Source organism: Ischnura elegans, chromosome 7 (genome assembly GCF_921293095.1).
Source record: "Ischnura elegans chromosome 7, ioIscEleg1.1, whole genome shotgun sequence".
Classification (NCBI taxonomy): Eukaryota; Metazoa; Arthropoda; class Insecta; order Odonata; family Coenagrionidae; genus Ischnura; species Ischnura elegans.
Genome location: NC_060252.1, coordinates 86,207,286 through 86,231,687, shown reverse-complemented (window position 1 = coordinate 86,231,687; position 24,402 = coordinate 86,207,286). Strand labels below are relative to the sequence as shown.

General features: G+C 40.5%; 1 protein-coding gene across 1 annotated transcript; it reads left to right on the top strand.

The window, feature by feature from the left end:
• Positions 1–5,473: 5,473 nt before the first annotated feature.
• On the top strand, positions 5,474–23,240 carry LOC124163030 (filaggrin-2-like). The gene is made up of 3 exons (XM_046539813.1): positions 5,474–8,650; positions 18,042–18,384; positions 22,678–23,240. Exons 1-3 carry the CDS (start codon positions 5,474–5,476, stop codon positions 23,238–23,240), a joined length of 4,083 nt encoding a protein of 1,360 aa, XP_046395769.1.
• The last annotated feature ends 1,162 nt before the right edge of the window (positions 23,241–24,402 follow it).

Below are 24,402 nucleotides of genomic sequence, written 5' to 3'. Positions count from 1 at the left end.
CTCTTCTATCTCAGTTTCGTTTGGGCGTGAGAAACTCACTCAGGTCCATTCTGAATCTTGCCACTCGGGCATCATGTGCCAGACGTCGGTTAATGCTGTTTAAATTCATATGTACAATTCAGGGTTTTTTATGGCATTGAACGAGTCTTGGGAAAAAATTCTTTCTTAACTTGGTCAAAGCATCTTGGAGACATATATAAGGGCAAAAAGTGCTTTTGCTCGAGTGAACCTTGTTAACGTTTCTGCGCGAGAAAATTGAATAATCGTTCCTCTTGGATAGGTTTTGCTTTGCTTTTGTGTAAAAAATATAAAGAAAAAAATTCTATTGCCTACATAAGCTGCCACTATTTTTTTGAGATTTTTTTGTCTTTGCTCTTTTGAAGCGAGTAGTTCGTTTATATGGCTGAATTTATAGCATTTCACATGTACTCATTTCAGCTACTACATTTTATTCAGTAAAAAATAAATTCTTAGTCTCTCGATGACCCAAGTCATCTTAAAATCATTCCCCTGGCTTTTATATTTTTTTCATCCAATTCTTGGTCAAGAAACAAGAATTTCATCACCATTTTATTATCGTGTTAACTTTTTCCTCCTTTTACTTATTTATTTTTTAGCGATGCCATGTTTTGCCTCGAAAATGTTCCTTTGCTTGGAGAGCTTACTCATCCTCATCAAAAATATCACTCGTTTTGCTACATCTTCGAATAAACAGTAAGCCCTTTTATGCCATGCGTATGACGTCATTACTCTGGTGTTGAAAGTAATTATTTACCGTTTTTTTTATCTGAAACCATTTCATGCTTTTATTATGGTTAGAAATAGAACTATCTACGGTTAGAAATATTTGTCCTATACTCACTAATTCACACGTGAAACACGCTAATGGGAGTGTTGCATAAAACCCTCCATTTGCAATGGAAAAGGTTTCATGCAAACCCCTCCTGGTTATTCATCACTTCACTGGCTCTCATTCATTTCACAGATTTGAGACGGCTAATTACCTGGTCGTGTATGTGACAAAGGACGATAGTATAAATGAAATAATTGAAGCCCAGACTGAATCCACTCTTCCTCCGAAATCGGGTTTAATTCCACTAAACCTTTCGTCATTATTACTGTGTGCAAGAGGCCATAAGCTCTATTAGAATAGTTGGCTAAAGAGATTAACAATTAGGCTTCTGTCCACGATGTCCTTTGGTTGAAAAAACTCATAGTGAATCGATGGATAGGGCACACAGGGTACGGTTGTGCCAGGACAGGGTAGTGAAAGTCGGAATAGTGGACTATGCAAGAGGATAGAGGAGCAGCTTGCACATCTGAACCTATGTCACAGTATTGCGTCAGCCATCGCGCGCTGTAAACTCTAGCGGGGGCCCATGTTGGTTTTCAACAGTCAAAAGTTAATATTTTTGTTCGATTCCTTGTCATGATTTTTGTTACATGAATGTAGACAGAAAGTTAAGAATCTTTCCTCGATATAAGATTGGTTCAATAGCTGTGGTTACTTTATTAGGAAGTTATTTTGTATCGATATGGCAAACGCCCTAGGGGTGTGGTCGGTTGTGACACAAAATTTTCTTTAACTTGCTCCTGTGAGCTAAAAATTGTGCTCATGGTTACACATTTAATATTTAAATGGGTAATAATGTACAAATTACCTTAAGAAACACTCAGCTTAGTAGCCTACTTACAGAACTAAAGGCGATCAAATTAAAATTGTCACAACCGTACCCAGTCTCCCCTATCACCTGTGTTAAGGCCTTCCGAGACGTATATAGTGACAGGTTGATATATATTTCAGGCAATAATTTGTTTAATAAACAAAAATATGCATATTAGGATGGTAGAATATTATTTATCGGATTTGTGTCTTGCCAAGTATTAAAGAGGTTGGTACGAGGCACAAATCATACCTCATTCTTATGACAATTTTAAAATATTCTCTTACAACTGCGCTATAACTACTGACGGCTATAATAAATAAAATAATCCTTCCGGGACATAATTTTTTGAAATTTAATTTGAGAATCAGCAATTTTATACAGCTACGCAGGGTATTATTTGTCTTAGAGTTTGAAAACTGTTTATTACTACATTGGTTTGACAAAAAGTGATATAGCATAAGTATCACGATAAGAATTAAATGCGAACACGGGACTGGATTACTTCTTTAATTGATTATTTATTAGCAAATGAGTGATGCAATTGAAATCAGAGCACAAAAGTTGCATGAAAATGGTTGACTCAAATAGCTGAAAAATGAACTATTGATACTTTTGAGTAATTGAGTAACGTGCATATATTCTACGTACTCATTTTTGCTTTATAAACTCGATGTTTGTCGTTTTAAATAGCAAAAAGTTGTTTAATAGCCTATACAAAAAACGTTTCCGTTATGGATCATGTAGTCGCCAACCTGCGTCCTTGATTAAAACCTTCATTTACCTCAATGTCTTTTTCCTTGTTCACAAATCGCAACGAATTTATCCATGTTTACCATTGAAAATGAAGTAAAAAAGTGGCATAAAAATAATAAATGAGTTACAAAGCGAAGAAATAATATCCCATTATCCTAGTATACCTACATATTTTTAATCATTCGACAAAATAATGTCTGAAATATTTATCAACAGTTAACCATTACGTCTCGGAAGGCATATGCCATAACACAGCTAAAACAAAAGGATTTACCGATACTTTTCTATCCAAAAGTCATCGTTGACAGAAGCCTAATTATTAATCTATTTAGCCAACTATTCGGATGGAGCTTTTGGTCTCTGATATACACTAATAATGATAAAAGGTTTATCGGAGTTAAATCCGATTTCGGACTGATAGTGGTTTCAAGCTGTGCTGAGGGTGGTTCAAATTTTAAGTGTCAAGATTTCTGCCGGCTTTTCGGGAAAAACCACGAAACAATTTTCAGACATTTTTCTTCTAAGTTCTAGAAAGTGCAATATCCGACCTCGATGTGACTAAAACGAGGCTACATCCTTATAGTTCTTCCGTTCGATCCTTTCTAAAAAGTTCCTCATCCCGAAGACGTACCGCCTCGCTACCGCAAAAGTGCTCGCGGAAGTTCCACTGTGTTGCTTCCCTGGGCCGTGAATAAAAAAAAACAACACGTGCTAATTCGAGCTAAAGGCATCGTTCTATACATTCCTTTACACTCTGTGCATTCGCTTCGCCGAGATGCAGCACGGATCGCTTGCACTGCACCCCACCACCGCACCTCCCAATTCAAGTGTGGTACCCGCGTTTTTTCCACTCCACTTCCTGAGTGTGCAAAGCTCATCGTACCGCGGGCGGACACTTCGATCTCTTTCGTAAGAAGCGAGCGACTTCGCTTGTTGTCTCTCCGTCGCCGGGGCAACCGTGTGCTTTCTCGCCCGGGATACCCCTCGGTCGTTCGGGCGTGAAAAAGCAAAACCGCGAAGTGCCGATGACTTCCCCATTGGGGCACGTGAAAGGCAATAAAGGTGGTGGTTCTGTTAAGTGGACTCCCTCCTCCCTTCCCCAATTATCCCTCCCAGCATTTCAGCCCCACCCCGCTACACGAATGGGAGGCTGTGAATTCGCGTCAACAAGCGTGAAGAAGCTCACGGGAGAGGTACGAATAGAGTCGTAATATATATCCGGTGTTTTGTTTCACACAGGTACCTCTTCCTCGCCAGCGCAGCCAGAAAATTACTCTGAAAAGGGGTATTCATTTTGATTTCAAGAAAACTTTGTCAATATGGATGACTGCGCTTTAAAGAAAGGTTATTTTCAACGGCAGAAATGAGAGTTCAAATTGTCTTATCCAAATGATGGGTTTATTTAAAATAATTAATATTTAATCAGTGCGTTGAATTTTTTGCACAGTTTTACTTTGGAAGAGAGGTATATGAATTGAAATCAAAAAAATCTAATAATTCTCAACAAACATTAAACATAGGATTATGTAAAACTATAATGACAGCGATGATACCACAGTAAAGCTTAATTATCCTTTTTGTCCAATTAATTCATTTTGAAGTATTCAGATTTTTCGCTCATTTCGGATTTGGAAAAGAGGCTTTGACCCCAAAACCTCTTTGACTGCGTTTATCTCTCACCTGACAAGGAATTAAATGTCTGTTGGGCCTAGGATAATGTAAAATGCCATAGAATTTAAAGTAAGTATTGAGTATTTTAGTACCTCGTTATCAGAGGATGTCAACATAGAAGCTTTGCGCAATATTTGCTGTAGGTCTGTTTGCCAAGTTCGGGTATAGTATTGACTAAGTATTCCATCGTATTAAATCAGTAGGGTTGTGGGATACTTGTAAAACCGTTTTTATGCGATTAATATAGCGATGAAAAATAATTAAGCGACTACTGAGATATATTATAAAATTATTATTATTGCAATGAATAATGAAGCAATGAATAATTTACTAGTAAATGAACTTCGTACTAAATGGGTTACTGAAAACATTAAAGAAAGTGGAACCTTCTGTCAGTGGATACCAAACGGGTTGAAGGAAAGTGGCCGCTTGATTGGGGTGAAATATGTAAGGGCTTCAGGAATGATTTGCAAAAAATAATTGACTAGAATCATGAAATATTAATTTCATGCATAAATTATATTTATGATCAAAGCAACACTGGCTATATGTTGCACAGGGGCGGCTTTGGTTTTTTTGTATTTTAATTGAATTTGGAATCTATTATACTCATGTGTATAAAGTTTGAAGAAATAGCTTTTTTTAATGTTTGTTTAAGTTTCAGACCAGTGAAGCGTGACTCACGGATGTCGCCTCTCAAGCTTAAAGAGGCGATTTGCAACTCTATACTAGGTAACACCGATATGCGGCTTCGCCCTCAGAATCGGGCAGCCAAAAGATTTACCCACCCCCCTTCCATTTCTCCCTAAACCCCGCGAGAAAATTGCATCACACGCCTCGCGCGAGGGAGCATTTCATTTGTTTTGTGTCCGCCGGTACCCGGCTCGGAAATCTACCCCAGCGGCAGTCGGAGACCGTCCTCGGCTGCTGGTGCCCTGGGGCAAAAGCGAAAGGAACGGAAGTTCAAAGCAGCGTGGCGGACGGAGTAGGAGGCAGGTGAGGGGGGCGCTGAGATTTTGGGGGGGAAGGGGAGGGAGAGGAGAAGAAAACATCGGAACGTCTGGCCACACGCGGGGGTACTTGAGCATAGCGCGCGAACTCTCCTCCGAGAAGAGAGAACTTTACTAATCTAAGATGGCCGCGAGGGGTGCCTTTTGTGCCGTGGATGGAGGTATGAGGGGAGGTGGGGATAGCATCACCGCGATTATAAAGCGTGCTTGGCCGATTTCAAACCCCTCCCACTTTTCCCACTCCCTCTCGTCCTGGATTTCTTTATAAAAAGCCTCTCGTGAACCGAAAGGACTAAACAGTTTACCGCGACGTTCCCTTGTGTTAACATCGCCGCAACCAGCCCCCAGGAGGATAATATAGTGAATTCGGAAATGGGTCGCTGGGGCAGGACACCCCCCGGCTTCCTCGCCCGCGTTTGCGTCTTGACGACGCTGTTTCTGCTGTTGATTGTGGGAAGTTCGGCAACCCCCGTCGATCACAGGGATGTGAGGGAAGACTACGCACCAACGAAGGCGACCGAAGCTTCGACTACCCGGGATGCAGACGATTCAGCGAAGGAGGAGACCGAGATCGCCTTCCAGTCCGGTCGAAGGCCCGAATTTATGGTCACCACGGAAACGACGACGATACCGATCGTTACGGAGCCGTCGGATTCGTCCCTCGAGTCGAAGGAGGTCTTGAAGGAGCCTCCGGTCGCGACCACGGCCTCGACTTCGACCGAAAGAAAGGTGTCTCCACCGGACGCCGTGGCGTCGCCTTACGAAGTGAACATACTGCACGTCGTGACGGAAGCTCCGCCCCCACAACGGCTCGTGACGACCGTCCAAAGGTACAGTCCTTACGCAGGCCCCGTGCAGAAGAGAGCTCCAAGGCCCCAAAGCGTAGGATACGCCCCTTCTTCTCCGGAGGACTACGGGGATGCCTCAGCGCCTGGATACTACGCAGAAGCTAGTTCTCCCTTCGCGGACGACGAAGAAGATCGAGGTGGAAGTTACAAAAGGTCTGAGAGCAAAATACCGAGGTACGCAAGGCCGGAGGCAGTGAGTGGTGGATACGACTTCGGGGGAGGCAATGCCGACAGGCAAAGCGAAGATGACGCTGATGATGATGAAGAGCAAGGCTATCCCGTACTTGGTCAGGGTAGGTTCGTGGGTGCCACTTCGGACTCGAGTTACGACGAAACTCCTGCCAAGGAAGCGGAACAGTCCGAACCTAAGGAGAGAACCATCAGCTTCGAGAGGTACCGCGGTCTGAGTACGTCTCTTCCTGCTGACGGCGACGATGCTGAAGAGTCGAAGACGGAGGAGGACCCTCCTAGGGCCCGGAAACCAGGATATAAAAAGCTCCATCGCAATCGAAGTGATTACTCTTACTCCAGGGAAAGCAAGGATCCCATCCCCGCGAACCATAAACCTGATTACAGTGAAGTTACTGATACGAAAGTTAGCAGTGTGCGGCAATATAATAGACCTAAAGCGGAGAACAGAAGGAAAAAGCCATCAGAAACCTCATCGTCATCCAGTGGTACACCGCGTAGCAATGATGGAAGAGGGTATAAAACTAGCGAAGAAGATATAGAGGAAGAGCCAGTGATCCCGAAGCCAAGGCATTATAAAAAATCTGATAACCAGAAGAACTTTAGATACCAGGATGAGGAGGACAATGTCAAAGTGAACCCTAAGACTGCAAAATATGTTGAGAATTCCGATGGATACGATAGCAGTGAGAACTCCCCCAAAGAGGAAGAAACTGATGCTCAATGGAATCCAAAAAATAGTGATGGTCCCTCCGCCAGTGATCTGTACGCAAGGTTTAAAGAAAGTCATTCTCCCTACGGGGTCAATACAGACGATACAACTTCGTCCTCTCCATCTATCGGCAACCATTTGAGGGAAGGTCCTACAGATGAAGACACCTCCAGACCTCAAAAGCCGAGAAATTATCAAACGCAACGCAACCATGGCAGCTTCTACTCTTCAGAAGATACAGAAGTTCCCCTTCCTGCAAGCCATAGGCCTAGTCCGAGTGAGGAGACAGCGCCGAAAGTTCTGAATCCCCGCCACTACAAGAAACTTCGTCCCGACAAAAAAATAAAGGACTCTCCAAGTAATTATAGATCTTCCGACGGAGGTATGTCCCACGGTAGTGAATCAAGAGAACTATTGAAAGGAGAAGAGGAAGAAGACGCCACCATCTTAAAACCGAGGCACTTCAAGAAGCCCAAGAAAGGCCAGAAATTCAGTTACCAGGACGGTGACGATTTGATTAGTGCCGACCTGAAGCCTAGACAATACGTACGCTCATCTTTGCTGAGAGACGACACCGACAATCCTCAAAATCACGAGCCTTCGTCGAGTCTGGACGAACAGAAAATTGGCGCTACAACTGAAGGTAGTGTGCGCAGCGCAAATTTTGAAGAGAATACCCCTCCTCCTAGAGAGAATCCTGTCAAAGAGGGAGGGTATTCACCAGTGCCACGCTCTCGTGGCCGCCCGGGCGAAGAGGTGTCGAAAGACGGCCTCACCACCACCGCGGAATCGAATCAAAAGACCGATTACCCCAGACATCACGCAAGAGAGGGCCCGCGATCACCAGCCGTGCTAGGCGAGGGGACTCGGAGTGGTGGTCGGAGGGATTACGCAAGCCGCGCTAAGGTAATCGGAGATGGATCGGTTCACAGACCAGCTACCCGACACGGTCCCGCTGCGGTCAGTGATGGGAGACGGACCGTCGACAGCGATGACGCGCCGGGGAGGAGGAGGATGAAGTTCCGCGAAGGGGTGCAGCGGTCCGAGCCGGAGGCGGAAGTTGACCGCTCGGAACAGCAGAACACCTCCAGGGGACCGGTGCAGTTCACGTATGGTGACCAGCGAGGTCGCAGTGTTAGAAGGGAACCCAGAAGGCAGGAGGATGGGACGCAGAAAAAAGATGAGGAAGAGGTGGTCGAGAGGCCTGAGCGGGCAAAGAGGAAACCCTGGACGCAACAGCGAAGGAGGGCCGGTACGAGGAATTCGCCGGACGGTGATGGTCCGGTGAGCACGACTAGGACAACCGTATTGCACCAAACCGATGAGGCCCTGCAAGTCAAAGAAAACACCATTACCCCGACAAAGACGACCTACGTCACGATGGAGCGAAGACCCGGGAGGAGTTCCTGGGTTCGAGTCACGACTCCGACTCAAGCCACCCCTGCATCTCAAGGTTCGTCCTCAGGGGCGGCAGCAGAAGGATCGAGACAGGATTGGAACGCCAGGAGGAGACGGGGACAGCGCAGGGGACCGGTACTTATGCAGCAAACTGTCTCTCAGGACGTGGAAGGGAGCACCCCAGTACCAACGCCAACGCCTAAGGCCGAGGAAGAAGTCCCAAGGAGGCGAGGGTTCGACAGGAAGGTGACGGAGACGGCTAGGGTTTACGAGAACCCTCGAAGGGTTCCTCAGCGTTCGAGAAACGAGCGGCCGACAGGAAATGGGGAGGATGAATTAGCAGGAGAAAAGTCTGAGGAATTGGAACGTCCCAGGCACAGGCCCGCAGAAAGTAGGCGGCAGGTACGTCAACAAGGTTTTCTTTTATATAACGCGGTGGGGCCAAGCAGTCCGGAATTTTAGATCATGCATCATATGCATACTATCGCTGCCAATTTTCCATTCAATTTATAGTCTCGATAAATAAATTAATATCATGTTGAAATTTTCCAAGCAATAATTTGTGAAATCGCTCTAATTTGTTAAATAAATTTCCATACGGAAAAATAGCATTTTAATTTTCTCAATTTATGGCAGTAATTATAAATTTTTTGGCACAAATTCCTTTCACAGCTTTATATGATTCCTTTCACAGTTTTATATGATTCCTTTCACCGTTTTATATGATTCACCACTAATAAGTAGAAAAAATAAAACAAAAATTTATTTTAAAAAAGCATTCTTTTTCCAAAAAACCGTATGAAATGCCCAAAAAAGAAAAAATAATACGCTTTTCTTCGCTCGGAGAATAAAGTGTGAGTGCTGATTAGGTTTAGATATTAATATAGCGTCCCAATCCTTACTCACCAATTACGGTATTTTACACTTCATTTTCCCAGATATGGAAAGCTTATCTTTTTACATTTAAGAGCAATTTATACTGTCTTCGGAAAAGGGTATTTTTTATTTTTTTTCCAGATCAAACTATTCTAATTAGGAATTTAATGTTTTTTAATTATGTTTAACACATAAAAATTAGTTACTTTAATGTGATTTTTGATATTTGAAGCCTTGTGCAATCATTTCAGTCCATTCCGAGAGATCCCTTGCGTTTGTCACATGACATTTTTAAACGTAGTACCCTCATTCGTGTATAGCTAGGTTAAATAGGTTATTGTAGACGTATGATGGCCTGCAAATATTGAATCTTTCTAAAAAAAATTCAAGACAAAATACTTTCACACTGGCATTTTATTATACAAAATAGGTAACTAAGTGCGTCTACCGTTGTTGGAGCTTCTATGGGTTAGCATTGAGTTGCACTGATTACTACCTAATTACATAGGTTAATTGCTAGGCATGTATTTGAAATATACAGTAATTACGGTTTTTTGACCATGAATCGTGCATTATACCGATCCAAGTGAAATTGTGACCTCAATTACAGGATTAATACCGGGTGATGCAGGGATAGTTAAATTTATTTTACTTTGCTTAATATGTTTTTTATTGCCACCAAAAGAAATATATATATTGGAATTAAGATGGCTTACTCAATTTTTGAAATGCATTATCCTTCCCTTTGACTGAGGCTAAATATTTATGTGCCATTTAAATTATGCGCAAATAGAAGGCAGAGTATGCTTTGTTATTGGTGCTTGAACTTAATAAATAGCGGTCTAATGGCTTTTTATTAAAAACGAGTTAGAGTCTTTCTTTCTTATGGTCGGTATTTTTTAACCTTTAATTTTTCACGCTATACTTGTTCTTGCCCTCATTATATTGTGCATGCACTTTTTTCTATGGTTCATGAAAGTTACCCATACGTAAGTCATTGTGTACAAAAAATATTTCGAGACCAATCAACGAGATATCACTGATAAGTAACGTACACTTGTTAATGCAATACGTGAAGAAATTCTCGATCAAAGATAGAATCCTCATTTTTTTATTTCACCAGAAAGTCTGCGAATAGACCTTTGCGCTATTTTTTTATTCTTCATATGGCCACAACAACAACAATGGATTACATCTGTTATACTTTTTAAATAAATAAACTGAAACCGAAAACAACCAATTCATGGAACACACATTTTAGATTTAATTTTTAACAAGGAGTATCACATGATATAATGATGTTTATTTATTTATTTATTTGCATTTAAACCAAAAACAGTCCAGAAGACCTCTTACACTGGATTTGGGTTACAGAAAAGGGTTAAATAGTTAAGTATAATCAGAGATGGGCAAAATACACGTCAAATGTATTTTAGATACAAAATACAAATTACTTTTAAAATCTGTATTTCAAATACAAAATACAAATTACTTCTAAAAATTGTATTTTCGATACTAAATACAAATGTAATTTCAAAATACATTCTTAAAATACAAAATACATACCTTCACCGAAGTTCTTATCTAATGAAAAATTAAAATCAATTCAAATATGAACTATTTTTAGAATGAGAGGCTCAAACATTCTTACAATGTATTTATAAGTAACTGGCAATCAGACCATTATCCAGGGCAAAATCTTTTAAATAATACGGGGAATATATGGTAATAATTTGTTTATTTCACTAGTCTCACTTACTCCTCCTTAATGCTCCTTTCCCTTCAAAAGCATAAATGTTTCAAACATAGAGACTGCTAAATTACTTCTTTTGCAATTAGGAATAAATCCTGCGAAAGAAAATAACCTTTCCACAGGAGCACTGGATGTGAGGCCAGAGTTATAACGTACAAACAACTTTTTTACAGCCGGATATGCACTTGCACATATCGATTTGTCACCTAGAAATAGCAATACTTCAATTTCATTCCTATTTAAAACATTGAATGAGGATTTTCCCGGGTCATTTGAAAAGGTTTTTACAGAAGTAAATTAAGGGGCAATTTATTGTCCCATAGATGGCAGGCTAATACCGATTCGGTATCCCTGCCATATCGTCGCGCGCTCTTACAAATTATACACAAAAAAATTATTTGTATTTTGATTTTGAATGTATTTTAAAAATACAAATTACTCTTTAGATGTATTTTCATTACAAAATACAAAATACTCTCAGAAAATGTATTTACGATACAAATTACAAACTACAAATGTATCAAAAATACGTATTTCAAATACAAGTATTTTCGATACTGCCCATCTCTGAGTATAATAATACAAGCCGCATATTTTATCTTTCACTTTTTTAATCTTGGAGCTCAATTTTTAACTAGTTATGGCCAATCGTAGCGTAGAGAGCATCTGCGTGGACTCCGGCGCGCCGCCGTACGTTGCGGAAATGACCTACGGAGGACGCCATCATCGAATGTTTAGTCGGCGCACAGGTCTGCATACAAATGGGGAAGTAAAAAAAAAAAGTCACGTTACTGGTTTATCCGTATTTCAGAATCATTGTATTACAAGATTAACTCTGAATCAGTACACAGTCTGGGATGGGCTGAGTTTTGTGTGCGATGACTTCTCCTGTAGTGAACATTAGTTTTTCATCGAAACATATTAACTGAGAAGAAAAGAAATTAAGAAATTTCGGAATTTAATCGCAGTTCATAGCAAAAACTGCCTGCGAAATATTTTTACATAGATTTTCTTTTTTATCGTAGATACTTTTATGCCTAAGCTCCCTGTGATTTTCAGTGTTGGATTTAAAAAAGCAGATTTCTGGCTGCGATAGTGGTTAAATAATAGTAACTTTTTTCTGCATTTTTGTCTTTTTATTATCTTTTATGCAAAATTAGTTACCGATTCCTTCGTTTTATCATCTTCATTACGCTCAATTCAATTTCATCCAACCACATAATTTCCAGTAGGATTACATCAACCCTCAATTTCTTGGATTCTATTTTGGCCCATGGGCGTACCCAGCGAGGGGCAAGAGGGGGTTGCTGCCCCCCTATCCCTAGAAGTAAAAATCACAAAAGTCTTCGAAGAAAATTAGGGCTGAATTGAAAAGAAAGTTTTCAACATTTTTTTTGAACACGAAAAATGATATTAGTATAAAACGTGTGACTAAGACAATTTTTTTCAGCAAATAATTTTTTAACTAAAAAAGCACTGTTATAGTTTTCTTAAAATTTTGGTTTCATCCACCTTTTCCATACTTAAATATTACAACTTGAACAACCATGGCTTGCCCCTCTCCCCTAGTTTCTATCCTGGGTACACCCCTGTTTTTGCCCGTTTTTTTATGCCCTTACCATCAGAATTTGTTTTGATATTCTATCATATAATAGCATCCAATTAATTTCTTCTCAGAATGTTTTCCTTAGAGCTTGGGTTCATAATTCGGTTTTGCCATGCAATAGCAATATTTTTGGCCTAAAAAGTTCACTGTGCGAATCAGTGGCGGATACATATGGGGGGCAAAGGGGGAGCGCGTTCCCCTTGCGGGGCCATCCCCATTGCCTAGCATTGCAGAACCACAATTGTAACTTTTATATTTCATAAGAGGGCATTGTCTTGAATAAGTGTATATTCAGTTTAAATAAAACTAGCTTAAAATTTGCATGCGACTTATTTTTCATTGCGATAAAATTAAAAGCAGCTCAAGATATATTTTGCTCTCCCCCTTGAGTTTTTTCTGTATCCGCCACTGGTACAAAGACTTATTCTGTGACTGAAAATAGATATCGTCCAAAGGGGTGTGTTTGGTAGAAATATTTCGTATCTTCTGTTTCAGCTTATGTTAATTAAATTGTTTTTGTAATGAGTTTAGATGCACTGTAAGATTATGCATCTTATTTTTATTCATTCTTTACTAATCCTATTTAATTGTCCAAATTGCTTGAGACCATTAATCTTCTGCTTCTATATTAATTTTCTTCAAGTTCTATACCAGCATAGATTTTAAGAATGTTTGTATAGCGGACAATATATCCCAATTTTCAATTTTTACTCGATTTTATCTACAGAATCTAACTATTAATCTAAATTTTACACCAAATATCCTCTGTTAACACAGAGGATCCTCTGTGTTAACAGAGGATTTTTGATGCAAAATTGTTAACATAGGATTTTTGAAGTAAGTGATAATTTTGGGAATTCAAGGGTATGATGATGGCTTCTTTTCTCGTAGAAATGTGTTTTTAATATTTTTATTTCCTTATTTCTTTCTACCATTGAATATTTGATGCAAAAGGCATTTTAAGTATGTATAAATAGGTCTAAATGTATAGAGGAAGGAAACATATACATATATGCTATGTACGCTAGGCAAGAACGGAAAAGGAAGACCTCGAACAAAATATATGGAACAAGTAAAGAGAGATGTGAAAGAGAAGTAATGCGTAGGATTGAAAAGATTAGCCTAAAGGAGAACTGAGTGGAGAGCAGCGTCAAACCAATCCTAGGATTGTTGACCAATCATGATGATGATGACGACCCCCCTCCCCTTCAGACGCTAAATACATAGACAGAATTTTTAGTGCGGTCACGTTAACATCACGTTCATTTTGTTTTCTGCAATCAGCATTAGAGTTAAATTTAGAGGATACTTGAACAACTTTTCTTTCGCATGAAATTCTGGAATCAAAAGTTATTTCCCAAGTAATATAAAAACGAAGAAGGGTGCCAACCGAGAAGGTATGACGCGAAAGTCAGAAAATTATTAAAGCGACAGCGAGTTTCCCACGCAAATATCCGTGCTGATTTATCCCACAAAAATAATCCGTGTTGATTTATCCGCTTTTGATCGCGAGTTAATAATAAAACAATATCAGCTGTCTAAAGGAAACTTATTAGAAAACTGACGTTAATATATGTGTAACTTATTAATATTTTCATATTGATAACTTTTATATTAAAGTTAAAAGTATATTGCGTACATTAATTGTTTTGTGTTTCTCTTAATCCTAAATATGAGAAGACCGTTCGCCTGTTAGACCCCTGTGTGCCCCCTCAGAAAAAAATCCTGAATCCGTCCTTGCAAGAGGATGTGCAATTCGTCTTTCTAGGCATCAATAGGAGGAATTATTTTGAGTGGAAGGGAAAATGGTTGTTCGGGACGTGATTTGAAGGAGTCGATCCTGAAAAAGAAATGTCATTATGAGCCACATTCCCCTCTAGTATACTACAGTGTCTACGGTCTAGAACGTAAATTTGTAGTTAAATGCCTAGACCGTAAATTTTTTTCTGCTTCAGAAGCTAAAACTTTCAAGTGACTTCCGAGTTGGTTTCTCTTCATGAAGAGCTAATCTATTTTCACTCTATATAATTCCCTAGTACGTTATTGAAAAACTTTTTCTTTCGCCTCATCAAGTAAGAAGTCAGAAACATTTTCAAGCACGTTCGACTTTAATCTTTTGCTTGTTTCATTTTAATTTAAGTCACATAGACGTATTTAGAGAGTTGATTAAATGCATCTCTATGTACCATATATTCGTCAAACATGTATTTTAAACATACAGGCGCGAGCGAGCCGTTTCTTTGAACGTATTTGTTCACGTTAACTTTCGTCGTCACTAATTATTATATTAAATACTTGAGCTTTAGAGAATGCGATTTTTTTAAACATTTTTTAATTACCGTGCTATTTTTCATCACTTACTGCGGTCATTGAAATTTTACTTTAACCCGGGAAATTTCCGAACGATAATTTTCTGGGATGATACATTCAAAACGAAATCTCACGTAATCTTCTAACGTCACAGACATTAGGTGTTCCGTTCTCCCATCAATTTTTATCGAATCATTTCTTCATACTTGGAGTCGTGTTAATGAAAATCGATAATTTTTATATTAATCAATGGTTGATTTCTTCTTGCTGGGAACGACATTCCCCGAAACGCAAATCCTATATATATCTGGTGGTAGGAACCATGCCCAGAGCCATCTCTTGGCCAACACAATGGGCCACATCTGGGCGGAATGGTTTGAATAAACTACCTCCCCCCCCACCTCATTAACTGATGCAGAAAAAAACTCAAGGGGGGGGCGCAAAAGATATTTTGAGCCACCGATACTTTTATTGTATTGAAAAATAATCAAGTTACATGCACAATTTAAGATAGTTTTGTTTTAACTCATTATACGCATACATGCGTACAAAAGAGATGCATACATGCTATCTTTTGATATAAAAAATATCTTTTGTGGTTCTGCAATGTTCGGCAATACGTGGAGCACCAAAAGGGGGGGACGCGCCCCCTGCGCCTCCCGTTTTTATCCACCACTGCCCCACCTCCGGAAACAGTGGTAGTAAAAGTAAGCCGGTAGCTTAGTGGCCTCAGCATCTGCCGGGAGAGTAGAAGATTCCTTGTTTGATTCCCGGTCAAGGTGATTCTTTTTCCATGTATTTTCGGCTATCATTTCATCTCCGCGCCATTGCTATGTCAGCGTCATGTACACATATATATCTCTTTCTTTAACCTTCCACATATTTGTATTTATGTCTGTATAACCGCTAATGGCGAACTGGGTGGCTGCGAATTTGATTTTTATGATAGTAAAGGATATATTACCCAAAAAATGCGTCTTGTTGGCAGCTTTTTTATTTACAGTCTGTTTTTCTTGGATGTTTAGCTCATTGTAAAGATCACGTTTTTTATTCACGCTTCAAAAATGGGCTTGTTCACCAAATTTTTTTATTGTCGATTTTAATAGTGTTCGAATAATAAAAAAGACCCGTCTTTTTCCGTTTCTTGATCAGTCACCCGATTCTCTATCTATTAGCGGCAAATAATCTTCGGCCTTAACCCTTTCGCACATAAGTTGGTGACGTCACTGACTCTTCCCGAGCGGCTCACCGCCTCTTTGTAACTCCTTGGTCACACACGTCCTACTCTCATGGTTCGTCGTCATAAACGCCCTAGTGAGCGATTCTTTACATCAATGTCCGGGTCTCTAAGAACGAGTTAATGAGCAAATACAATAATGACGTCACAAAGTCGGGAAAAGTGGATAGAAACATTCGCATTTTTCGTCCCAATTTCTGAATGAGGAATAGGTACTCTTTTTTCCGTCGTCACCAATATTTCCCTTCCATCTGCCGAATTCTTTATATTAATTGCGATTCAAGGTCCAAGTGAACGGCTCCATTCCATGGACCACAGTGATCACCCTTGAAAGCCGTAGCCAGGAAATAATTTCAGTTGGGGTGGCTTTGCTGCTTTTCAGGGAGTTCATGGAAGTGGGCACTCTCAAGACAGTGTCTCCAAAATATTTTTGTGGGGATTCGATACTCCCTGGGGGCAGCGTGGTGTCCTGGTGGGTAGAGTGCTAGACTTCTGATCAAAGAATCCTTAGTCCAACTCCCGGGAGAAGCACTAGGACATTCCTAGCATGTGTGAACTTCACACGTTTTTGGCTTGCTTACTGATGAGCTCTACCCTCGGCTATCCATACCAACCTAACGGTTGAATCATTGAGCATGTATACCATAGCATATTAAATTGGTAGCGGGTGAGTGATGTCACCTCTTTGATCCCAAAATACCTTGAGCGTCTCAATGGTGGCGTGTTATTGTGTCATGTGACTTGCATGCAATTAGTGAATCTTATGATGATGGAAGGGAAAGATTGGTGACGACAAAAAAAAGAGTATTCCTGATTCAGAAATTAGGATAAAAATGCGAAGGTGCATTTGGGTGCTGAATAAAATCATTCAAGGGAAACTCAGTGACCTTTATTGGGTAAGTAAAATTAAAAATATTTTTATTCATTGTAATGGAAAGTAAATTGACCTCATAAATTATTGAAGGACAACCTAGATTTCAACGTGGTATATCATATATCTGGTACATTTTAATAGAAGAGAGAGTATATGTAGTCACACAAAAATTGATTTCTCAAAAACTTAGCGATCATTTTTAATATTTTTGAGAAATCAATTTTTGTGTGACTATACAATGTCTGTCTTCCATTCTCATGTACCAAAAGCTGATGTGCCACATCAAAACCTAGGTCATCCTTCAATGAATTTATGTGCAATTACAAATTTTAACTTTTCATTATATAAAGTCGATTCCATGAAATCATGCCCAAAACAACAGATTTGTATACATATTGTATTCCATTTTGATAAGTGTCTAATTTTTCCTCCTGTGGTCATTGATGCATGAATTTCCCACATCACGTGATTCATATGATGGGAACATTGATTACTGAAGAGGGTGATCCAAAGCAGCAATAAACATCCCAGCAACATCCATACAACATTGTCAGCATTAATATATGACATCTGTCTAATATCCATGTTAATCCAACAAAGGTTGCATGGATATCAGTCCAATATCCAAAGAACTCATCAAAAAACATTACAGCATGGTCCAACTGTAGACATGGAGGTCTTTATTACATCATCTCTTTGATAACTTCACAATATCTGATGATTTGGTAATGGGTGTGTTTATAATGGTTTTAGTGATTGCCAGGCATACTTACAAAAAATTTCTCCTCTTCAACTCCACATAGAATATATACTACTTATAGATACTGTTTGGAATAACAATTTTTTAAATATCACGGATATTATAACTTGGATAATATTATAACATTATTTTTACAACTTGTCATGGATGTTACAAACAGGATATCTACGTAAAGCCGTCAAAATATCCATCATGTAATAAGAATGAAGTTTGGATATATCAGCCTTATTTAGATAGCTGATGGATATTTTCTGCTGCTTGAGATGGCTACCCTACCTCCACCTTTATCCTTAGTCTAAGAAGTGGCGCTCCCCTTCACTCACTACAGCCTTGGTCACTTTTAACTGATGTACATTACCCATTCTTTGCGTGTGTAGGATGAAGCAGAGGAGGTGGAGGAAGACGAGGAGGAGGAAGAGGCCGAGGAGAGCAGCGATGATTACGTGGAGGCAGAGGAGGAGGATGAGGAAGAGCCCTCGGAGCCAGCGGCCCTCGGCAGTGACCAGACGTCCTCTGCCACTGGGGGCAGTGGAGGTGGAGGGAAGGGTGATGGAGGAGGAGGTGGGGGTGGTGGTGACAAGAAATACGAGAAGGGTGGGGGGGAGGAGCACCAAGAGACACACCACGCCGAGCACGGAGAAAAAGGGGACAAGGGTTACAAGGGACACCACGACTTTGAGAAGAAGAAACACGGCAAGCATGCCAAAGAGGAGCACCAAGGTGAGTCACAAGCAGTCAAAAAGGCGGTAATTTGCTTTGGGAGGAAGTTTGGCGGTACACGCAGTGGCGAAGCCACGGGGGAGGTGCAGGGGGTCCGGACCCCCACCCCCTGAAATATAAAAACACAATTACTTTGCTTCATAAAAGAGAACAAAATATTGAAAAATCATGAAATTACAAAATATTTCTTTGACAGATGAAGTTTTTTTTTATAATGAAAAGTGTTAAAATTAGTATACAACTTCTACTTAGTACCCTGTTTGTCAAAAATGTTCCCCCTGATTTTGGATACCAGCCAGAACAAAATTCCTGGCTACCCCAATGGGTGCACAGGTTGAAACTATTGATATTTTGTTGTCAATTCGCATGCATTGCAAAACCATTCATTTCAGTAAGTCAGCTATAAATTTGGTTGGCTCAGTTCATCATCACTGGTCAGCAATCCTAGGGTTGGCTTGAGGCAGCTCTCCCCTCAATTCTACTATCTGCTAATATTTTCACACCTACATACGAGGGTTGTACCAAAAGTAAGGTTCCCATATTTTTTACAAATAGAAAACTTTGTTAATTGTTATTAATTTTCACATCGTTGAAAAGCTTAAATATTTGCCTATTTTTCAACGTAGTCCCCATTTTTTTCAAATCACTTTTGAAGATGGTGCTCCAGCTTTTCTGTCCCTAAGTTGAAGAAGTCTCCCACCAACCCGTTTAGGAGGCTTGTGACCTCTGCTCGGACTTCATCGTCCCTCGTGAAGCATTTTCCACCTAAGTGTTTTGTTTCAGGGGTGTAATGAAACACCCACGTTTCATCTCTCATGATGATAAAGTCCAGAAACTTCTCCTTGGTGCCTCCCCCTCACATTGTTGAAGAAATATGCAAGCACAGTCAAGGCGTTTTGCGAGCACAGTCAAGACGTTGCTCCTTGTGTCCGTCAGTCAGCATGCAGGGGAGCCAGTGAGCACACATCTTGCGATAACCCAAAGTTTCTGTTGAAGTTCTTTCAATTGTGTTGTGGGAAGCTTCAGGAATGCGTTCAACAAGTACACGGACAGTGACCACCAGGTTAGTAGTTCAAATGTAGCCAATTCAGCCATTTTAACTTCTTGCCAAGTGGCAAGCCATAGAAAACTTGATGAGCGTCATCAGAGTGTCCAGCCAGCTCAAGAGATAAATAATATTTAGTACCATGGGGATTTGGCTTGGATTGCAATGTAGGACATTCTGCAGTCAAATTTTTATACGGTAGATGAAGTAATTTTCAGTCTTTCCATTTAAAATACACACACAGTTTACAATCGCCTTTAATGATGTGTTTATTTTATAAAAGATTTTATGAACCATCTAGAGTTATTTTCTACATAATGCGATTGATATTAATACCGCTCACATTTTCTCTTATGGTTGACGCTTGTTTATCAAATTTGTATAAAACTAACAATTTTGAAACAAAATATCTGATGAAGTAAAACCTGATGCTTTCCCGGCGAATATATTCAAAAAAGGCTATTCGGGCTTCCAGCCGCATGGTCTCCCTCCATTCTGCCAACGTTTCGGAACACGAGTCGGGTTCCATCCTCAGGGCTAATGGTGAGTGGATGAAGTTTGCCAGCTTGTTTACTCTTCAGTTGGTTGTGAGGTCTAACGTGATTGGCTGGGAGGCAGCCAATCTTATTTTCTTAAGTGCCGGTTTCCATGCATTACTCAGTGAATACCCTGTGTCACGGTTGAGGGTGTTAGTTGTCAGCCGGATCTCGATGGATTCCTTTACCAGTATTTTCCAGAAATCAGTCTCGCGGCATAGAATTTTCACGTTATCCCACTTTACCCTATGATCGGATTCAATGGCGTGCTCTACAACCGCGGATTTTTCCGGTTGGCAGAGCCTAAGGTGTCTCTTATGTTCTTTTATCCTTGTATTGATAGTTCTTCCCGTTTCCCCCACGTACACCTGCCCACACTCACAAGGAATTTGGTAGACCCCTGGAGTTTCAAAACCACAAGGATCCTTTGCTTTAAGAAGTCGATCTCTTAGTTTGGAGCATGGTTGGAAAACAGTGTCAATACTTTGTTTTTTGAGGATCCTTGAAATTTTCCCGGACACCGTAGACACATAGGGAATTTTGGCTATAGCGATGGGCTTTGGTCTTTCTTCCTCCTTTAAAGAGCCTAGATTTTTAATGCTCCTTTTTAGGGCCGAGTGTATCTTCGTGTTCCAAAACGTCGGCAGGATGGAGGGAGACCACCCGGCTTGAAGACCGAATAGCCTTTTTTGAAAATATCTGATGATTTAAATTTCAAAGTACTTATTTGCAAAACAAACAGACCTATGGATTTCAGCACTGAAAAGCATCATGGCAGATAGGAAGGGGATTAAAATTTAATGAATACACCACCATCATGCTAAAGAGGAAACAAAACTATGCTTTAGGACCAGAGAGGGCCTTTCGCTTGAAGAATCTGTCTCCTAAGGACGAGAATCCTGATTCTTTCACTCGTGCTTTCATCCCTTTTATCGGTGTAACCACAGATAGGATATCACAAGTCCATGCTAAACGTAATATTCAAACTAGGTTTGGATGTGGAAATAAAATGGCCAGTTTACTCAGGCCAGCGAAAGACTACCTCCCATATCAGATACACGAGGGTGTATATGAGGTCCAATGCAGCTGTGGGAAATCATATGTAATATAAGACACTGTCTCAGGCATTATTCTGTGGAATTGCTTCATTATAGAATAAATAAAATAACTTTGTTTTATTCCACACTTTATTTTAAATAGCACGACCCGGATAGATGTTGAAACCCGGGTCGTGCTATTTAAAATAAAGTGTGAAATAAAACAAAGTTATTTTATTTATTCTATAAATCATATGTAGGGCAAACCCAGAGGGCCATACAATGCCGAAAAATAGAGCATGCTCGAGCACTGAAGAATAGACAAGAAGATAAATTGCTAGAAGATTGCTACAAGAAGATAATTGCTCAGCACATCTTGTCAGGGCCAGGTCATGTAATTAACTTTGATAAACCAAAAATCCTGTCCAAAGAAAAATAATATATACCAAAAATAATGAGAGAGGCGGTGGAAATATTCAAAAGGCCATGCAACATGAATCGTAAAGAACCTACACCCTTTCCAGCACTTGGAAACGCATGTTTCTGGACCCCAGAAAGGCCTCCCCCCTTCTCTTGCTTAGCAGATGGGGGACAGGCATGCACATTATCAGTCTGGCGCTACTGAATAAATATCAGACAACTAGAAGCACTTTACACTTCAGCCTGGCCTGAAGATGCCTACAGCACAGTAAGTGAAATGTTGCCATCAAAATGACAACGTGGAACGGAACCCGGAAGTCTACCCTACTCCAAGCGAATGCTATGTAGCTGAAGTACTCTATTCTTTCTAAGTGTTGAGCCCATGAGTTACATGTAGTATGGGTCCACCATTTTCCAACACCCCAATGGTACATTTTCTTATGGTTATCATTTTGAAAATGCATAGCTCACAGAATTATTTTTCCAGCCATAGTAAACACTATTCATCTGATGAACTAGGTTCTTCCAAGGTCCAAGATTGCATAACGTATTAATTCATATTTTTTCTGCTCCTCAAATTATATTTTCATATGGTCATTATTTTGAGAATACATAGTCTTTACTTGTTGCATTGTTATAATTGCAGACTAGGCAGTGGTTTACCTTTTGGAGTACCCTGTAAGTGTACATAAACTTTGAATATTCTACTGAGGATCAAACATTTTCCTTGACTGGGATTCAATTCCAGATCAACCAAACTTGATCCAGGAGCCTTACCATTTAAGCTACCAAGCTATCTTTTATAAAAAATATTTGCAGAAGAATAAGATGTCTTCATAACTGAGGTTGTAAATACACCCAGAGCAAATTTGGAATCCACATTTGAATCCCAATCAAGGCAAATTATTTTTCTTCTGTGGAATGCTTCATTTTTTTCCTTTTGTTTTATTACTTAAATGTTTTTACTATGTGTTCTCAAAATGTTGACCTTTGAATTTGTGAAGTATGGCATTTTGTGTGTCACTTGTTTTTGTGACTTAAGTGTTGGAGACCAAGGTGGCGTTGGTGTGGTTCCCGGATATCCGGTGTGCTGTGAGGCCATATGGCCGGAGTTGAATTGTGTTAAATAAATCGGTGTAAAGTATCCCGTGTGTTATTAATCCTCCAACATTTGGTGTAGTAAACACGACAGAATTATTGAGTAAGCATCTTTTAATCTATACCATTGCTCTCATTCCTCTCTGAACCTCCTCAGGTGAGTACGAAGAGGAGAAGGGCAAGAAGGATGGCTACCACGACGGAGGTGACTTTTATGGAGAGCATCACGAAGGACACAAGGGGGAGAAAGGGCAGGGCTATGACGAAGAGGGCGCATACAAGAAGGGACACAGCACCAAGGGCACCCACGAGGAGCACCGCAAGGACGAGTACTCGAAGAAGCACGAGTTCTTCGACTCGGACGGCGAGGAGGGACACCACGAGAAGGAGGGAGGCTACAAGGAAGAGTACGGAGGGAAGAAGGGTGGACACCACAAATCCGAGCACCACAAGTCGGGAAAACACCAAGATCACTACGGGAAGAAGGGGCACCACAAGAAGGGACACTACTACGACGAGGAAGAGGGGCACGAACATCACGACGGGCACGAGGAACACCACGGACACAAGGAGGAGTACGGGAAGAAGGGAGGGAAGGCTGGCCACAAGAAGTACGGCCACAGTGAAGGGGACGGTGGTGGAGGCGGAGGTGGAGGAGGTGGTGGCGGAGGGGGTCACAAAGAAGGGGGAGGGGGAGGTGGAGGTGGTGGGGGGAGGTGATCATTGAGCTGACCAGAAAAAAAACATGAGAAGACTGAAAACGTGTGATCCCAAAATCCAAGAGTAATCAATTGCAAGGCGATCAACAGAAATAGATCTCCCTCAAGATCAAGGCTGCGGCCAGTGATATCTTTCAGAGGGGGTTTAATCCAGAGTTACAATTCAGAGGGGGTTCAGTGGGACACAATATGCTTAAGACTTTATATCACAAGCAATTGAGGGGGTTTGAAGCCCCCATGCTCACTATGGCCTTGATCAGTGAACTTTCTACGATGGCTGAAAGGGTTGTCAGGTTATGGCCATATTCCAACCAGCGGCAGATAAAAGGAGTTGGGGTAGGTAAGGGGGGTGACAATACCCTCCGAACTTTCTGGAAGAATTGAAAACTTGGGGTAATATTTTATGTGGCTCTCCAACCTTCAGCTTAACCAACAATGTTTTAATTAATTCAGAAATAGTTAAAGACCTTCTGTCTATGCAGACCTCAGATGCATTATCGCTGAGAGGTATTGCATACCCCTAAGCCACTACGGAAAGTAATGATCCAGAACAATGGCCTTAATCCCGCAAAACAATGACTTTAATCCACCTCTGTTTCCAATTGTTAGTTATGTGCACTTTCTCGCTTTCAAATTGTGGTTGTTATGGCAACAACTGTTGTTCCATTGTGCTAAGGGAGCAAGGGAATGGAGAGGATATGATCAGGGGAACAAAAATGCTCCTTTTACAGCCAAACCCGTCTTCAAAATGGATGACTGTGATGTCCGTTTTCAAATTTAGTGAAATTTTGTTGTTGGTGAATGTTCCAAGTTGGAATTTTCTTTTCATCTCGTTAATGTTACCATATTTTTTGAAGTATTCATTGTACCACAATTACTGCTGCTTATGAAATATTTAGCTTAATTGAATGTTATTTTCAGTTGCATTTCTTGGGCTTTTTGTAATCTATCTTTGTCATTAGCTCCTGATAGCCCCTCACAGAGTTAGCCAATGGTCAAGGGAAGGAAGTGAATAAGAGAAATGGAGGACGTATATGCTATGCCAATTGGAAATCACTCAATGTCAACCATCATTGAGGGCCTCTGGCCTGAACCACTCAGAAGGGTCACTCAGAAATGGTTCTTTGCACGAAGCCTTGGGTCTACAATCATTTACTAAAACT

Bases quoted from the DNA above. Each gene is read 5' to 3' on its own strand.
- LOC124163030 (XM_046539813.1), top strand. From the start codon at position 5,474: ATGGGTCGCTGGGGCAGGACACCCCCCGGCTTCCTCGCCCGCGTTTGC. The intron at 8,651-18,041 runs GTACGTCAACAA...TTGCGTGTGTAG, and splicing joins CCGCAGAAAGTAGGCGGCAG to GATGAAGCAGAGGAGGTGGA. The intron at 18,385-22,677 runs GTGAGTCACAAG...GAACCTCCTCAG, and splicing joins TGCCAAAGAGGAGCACCAAG to GTGAGTACGAAGAGGAGAAG.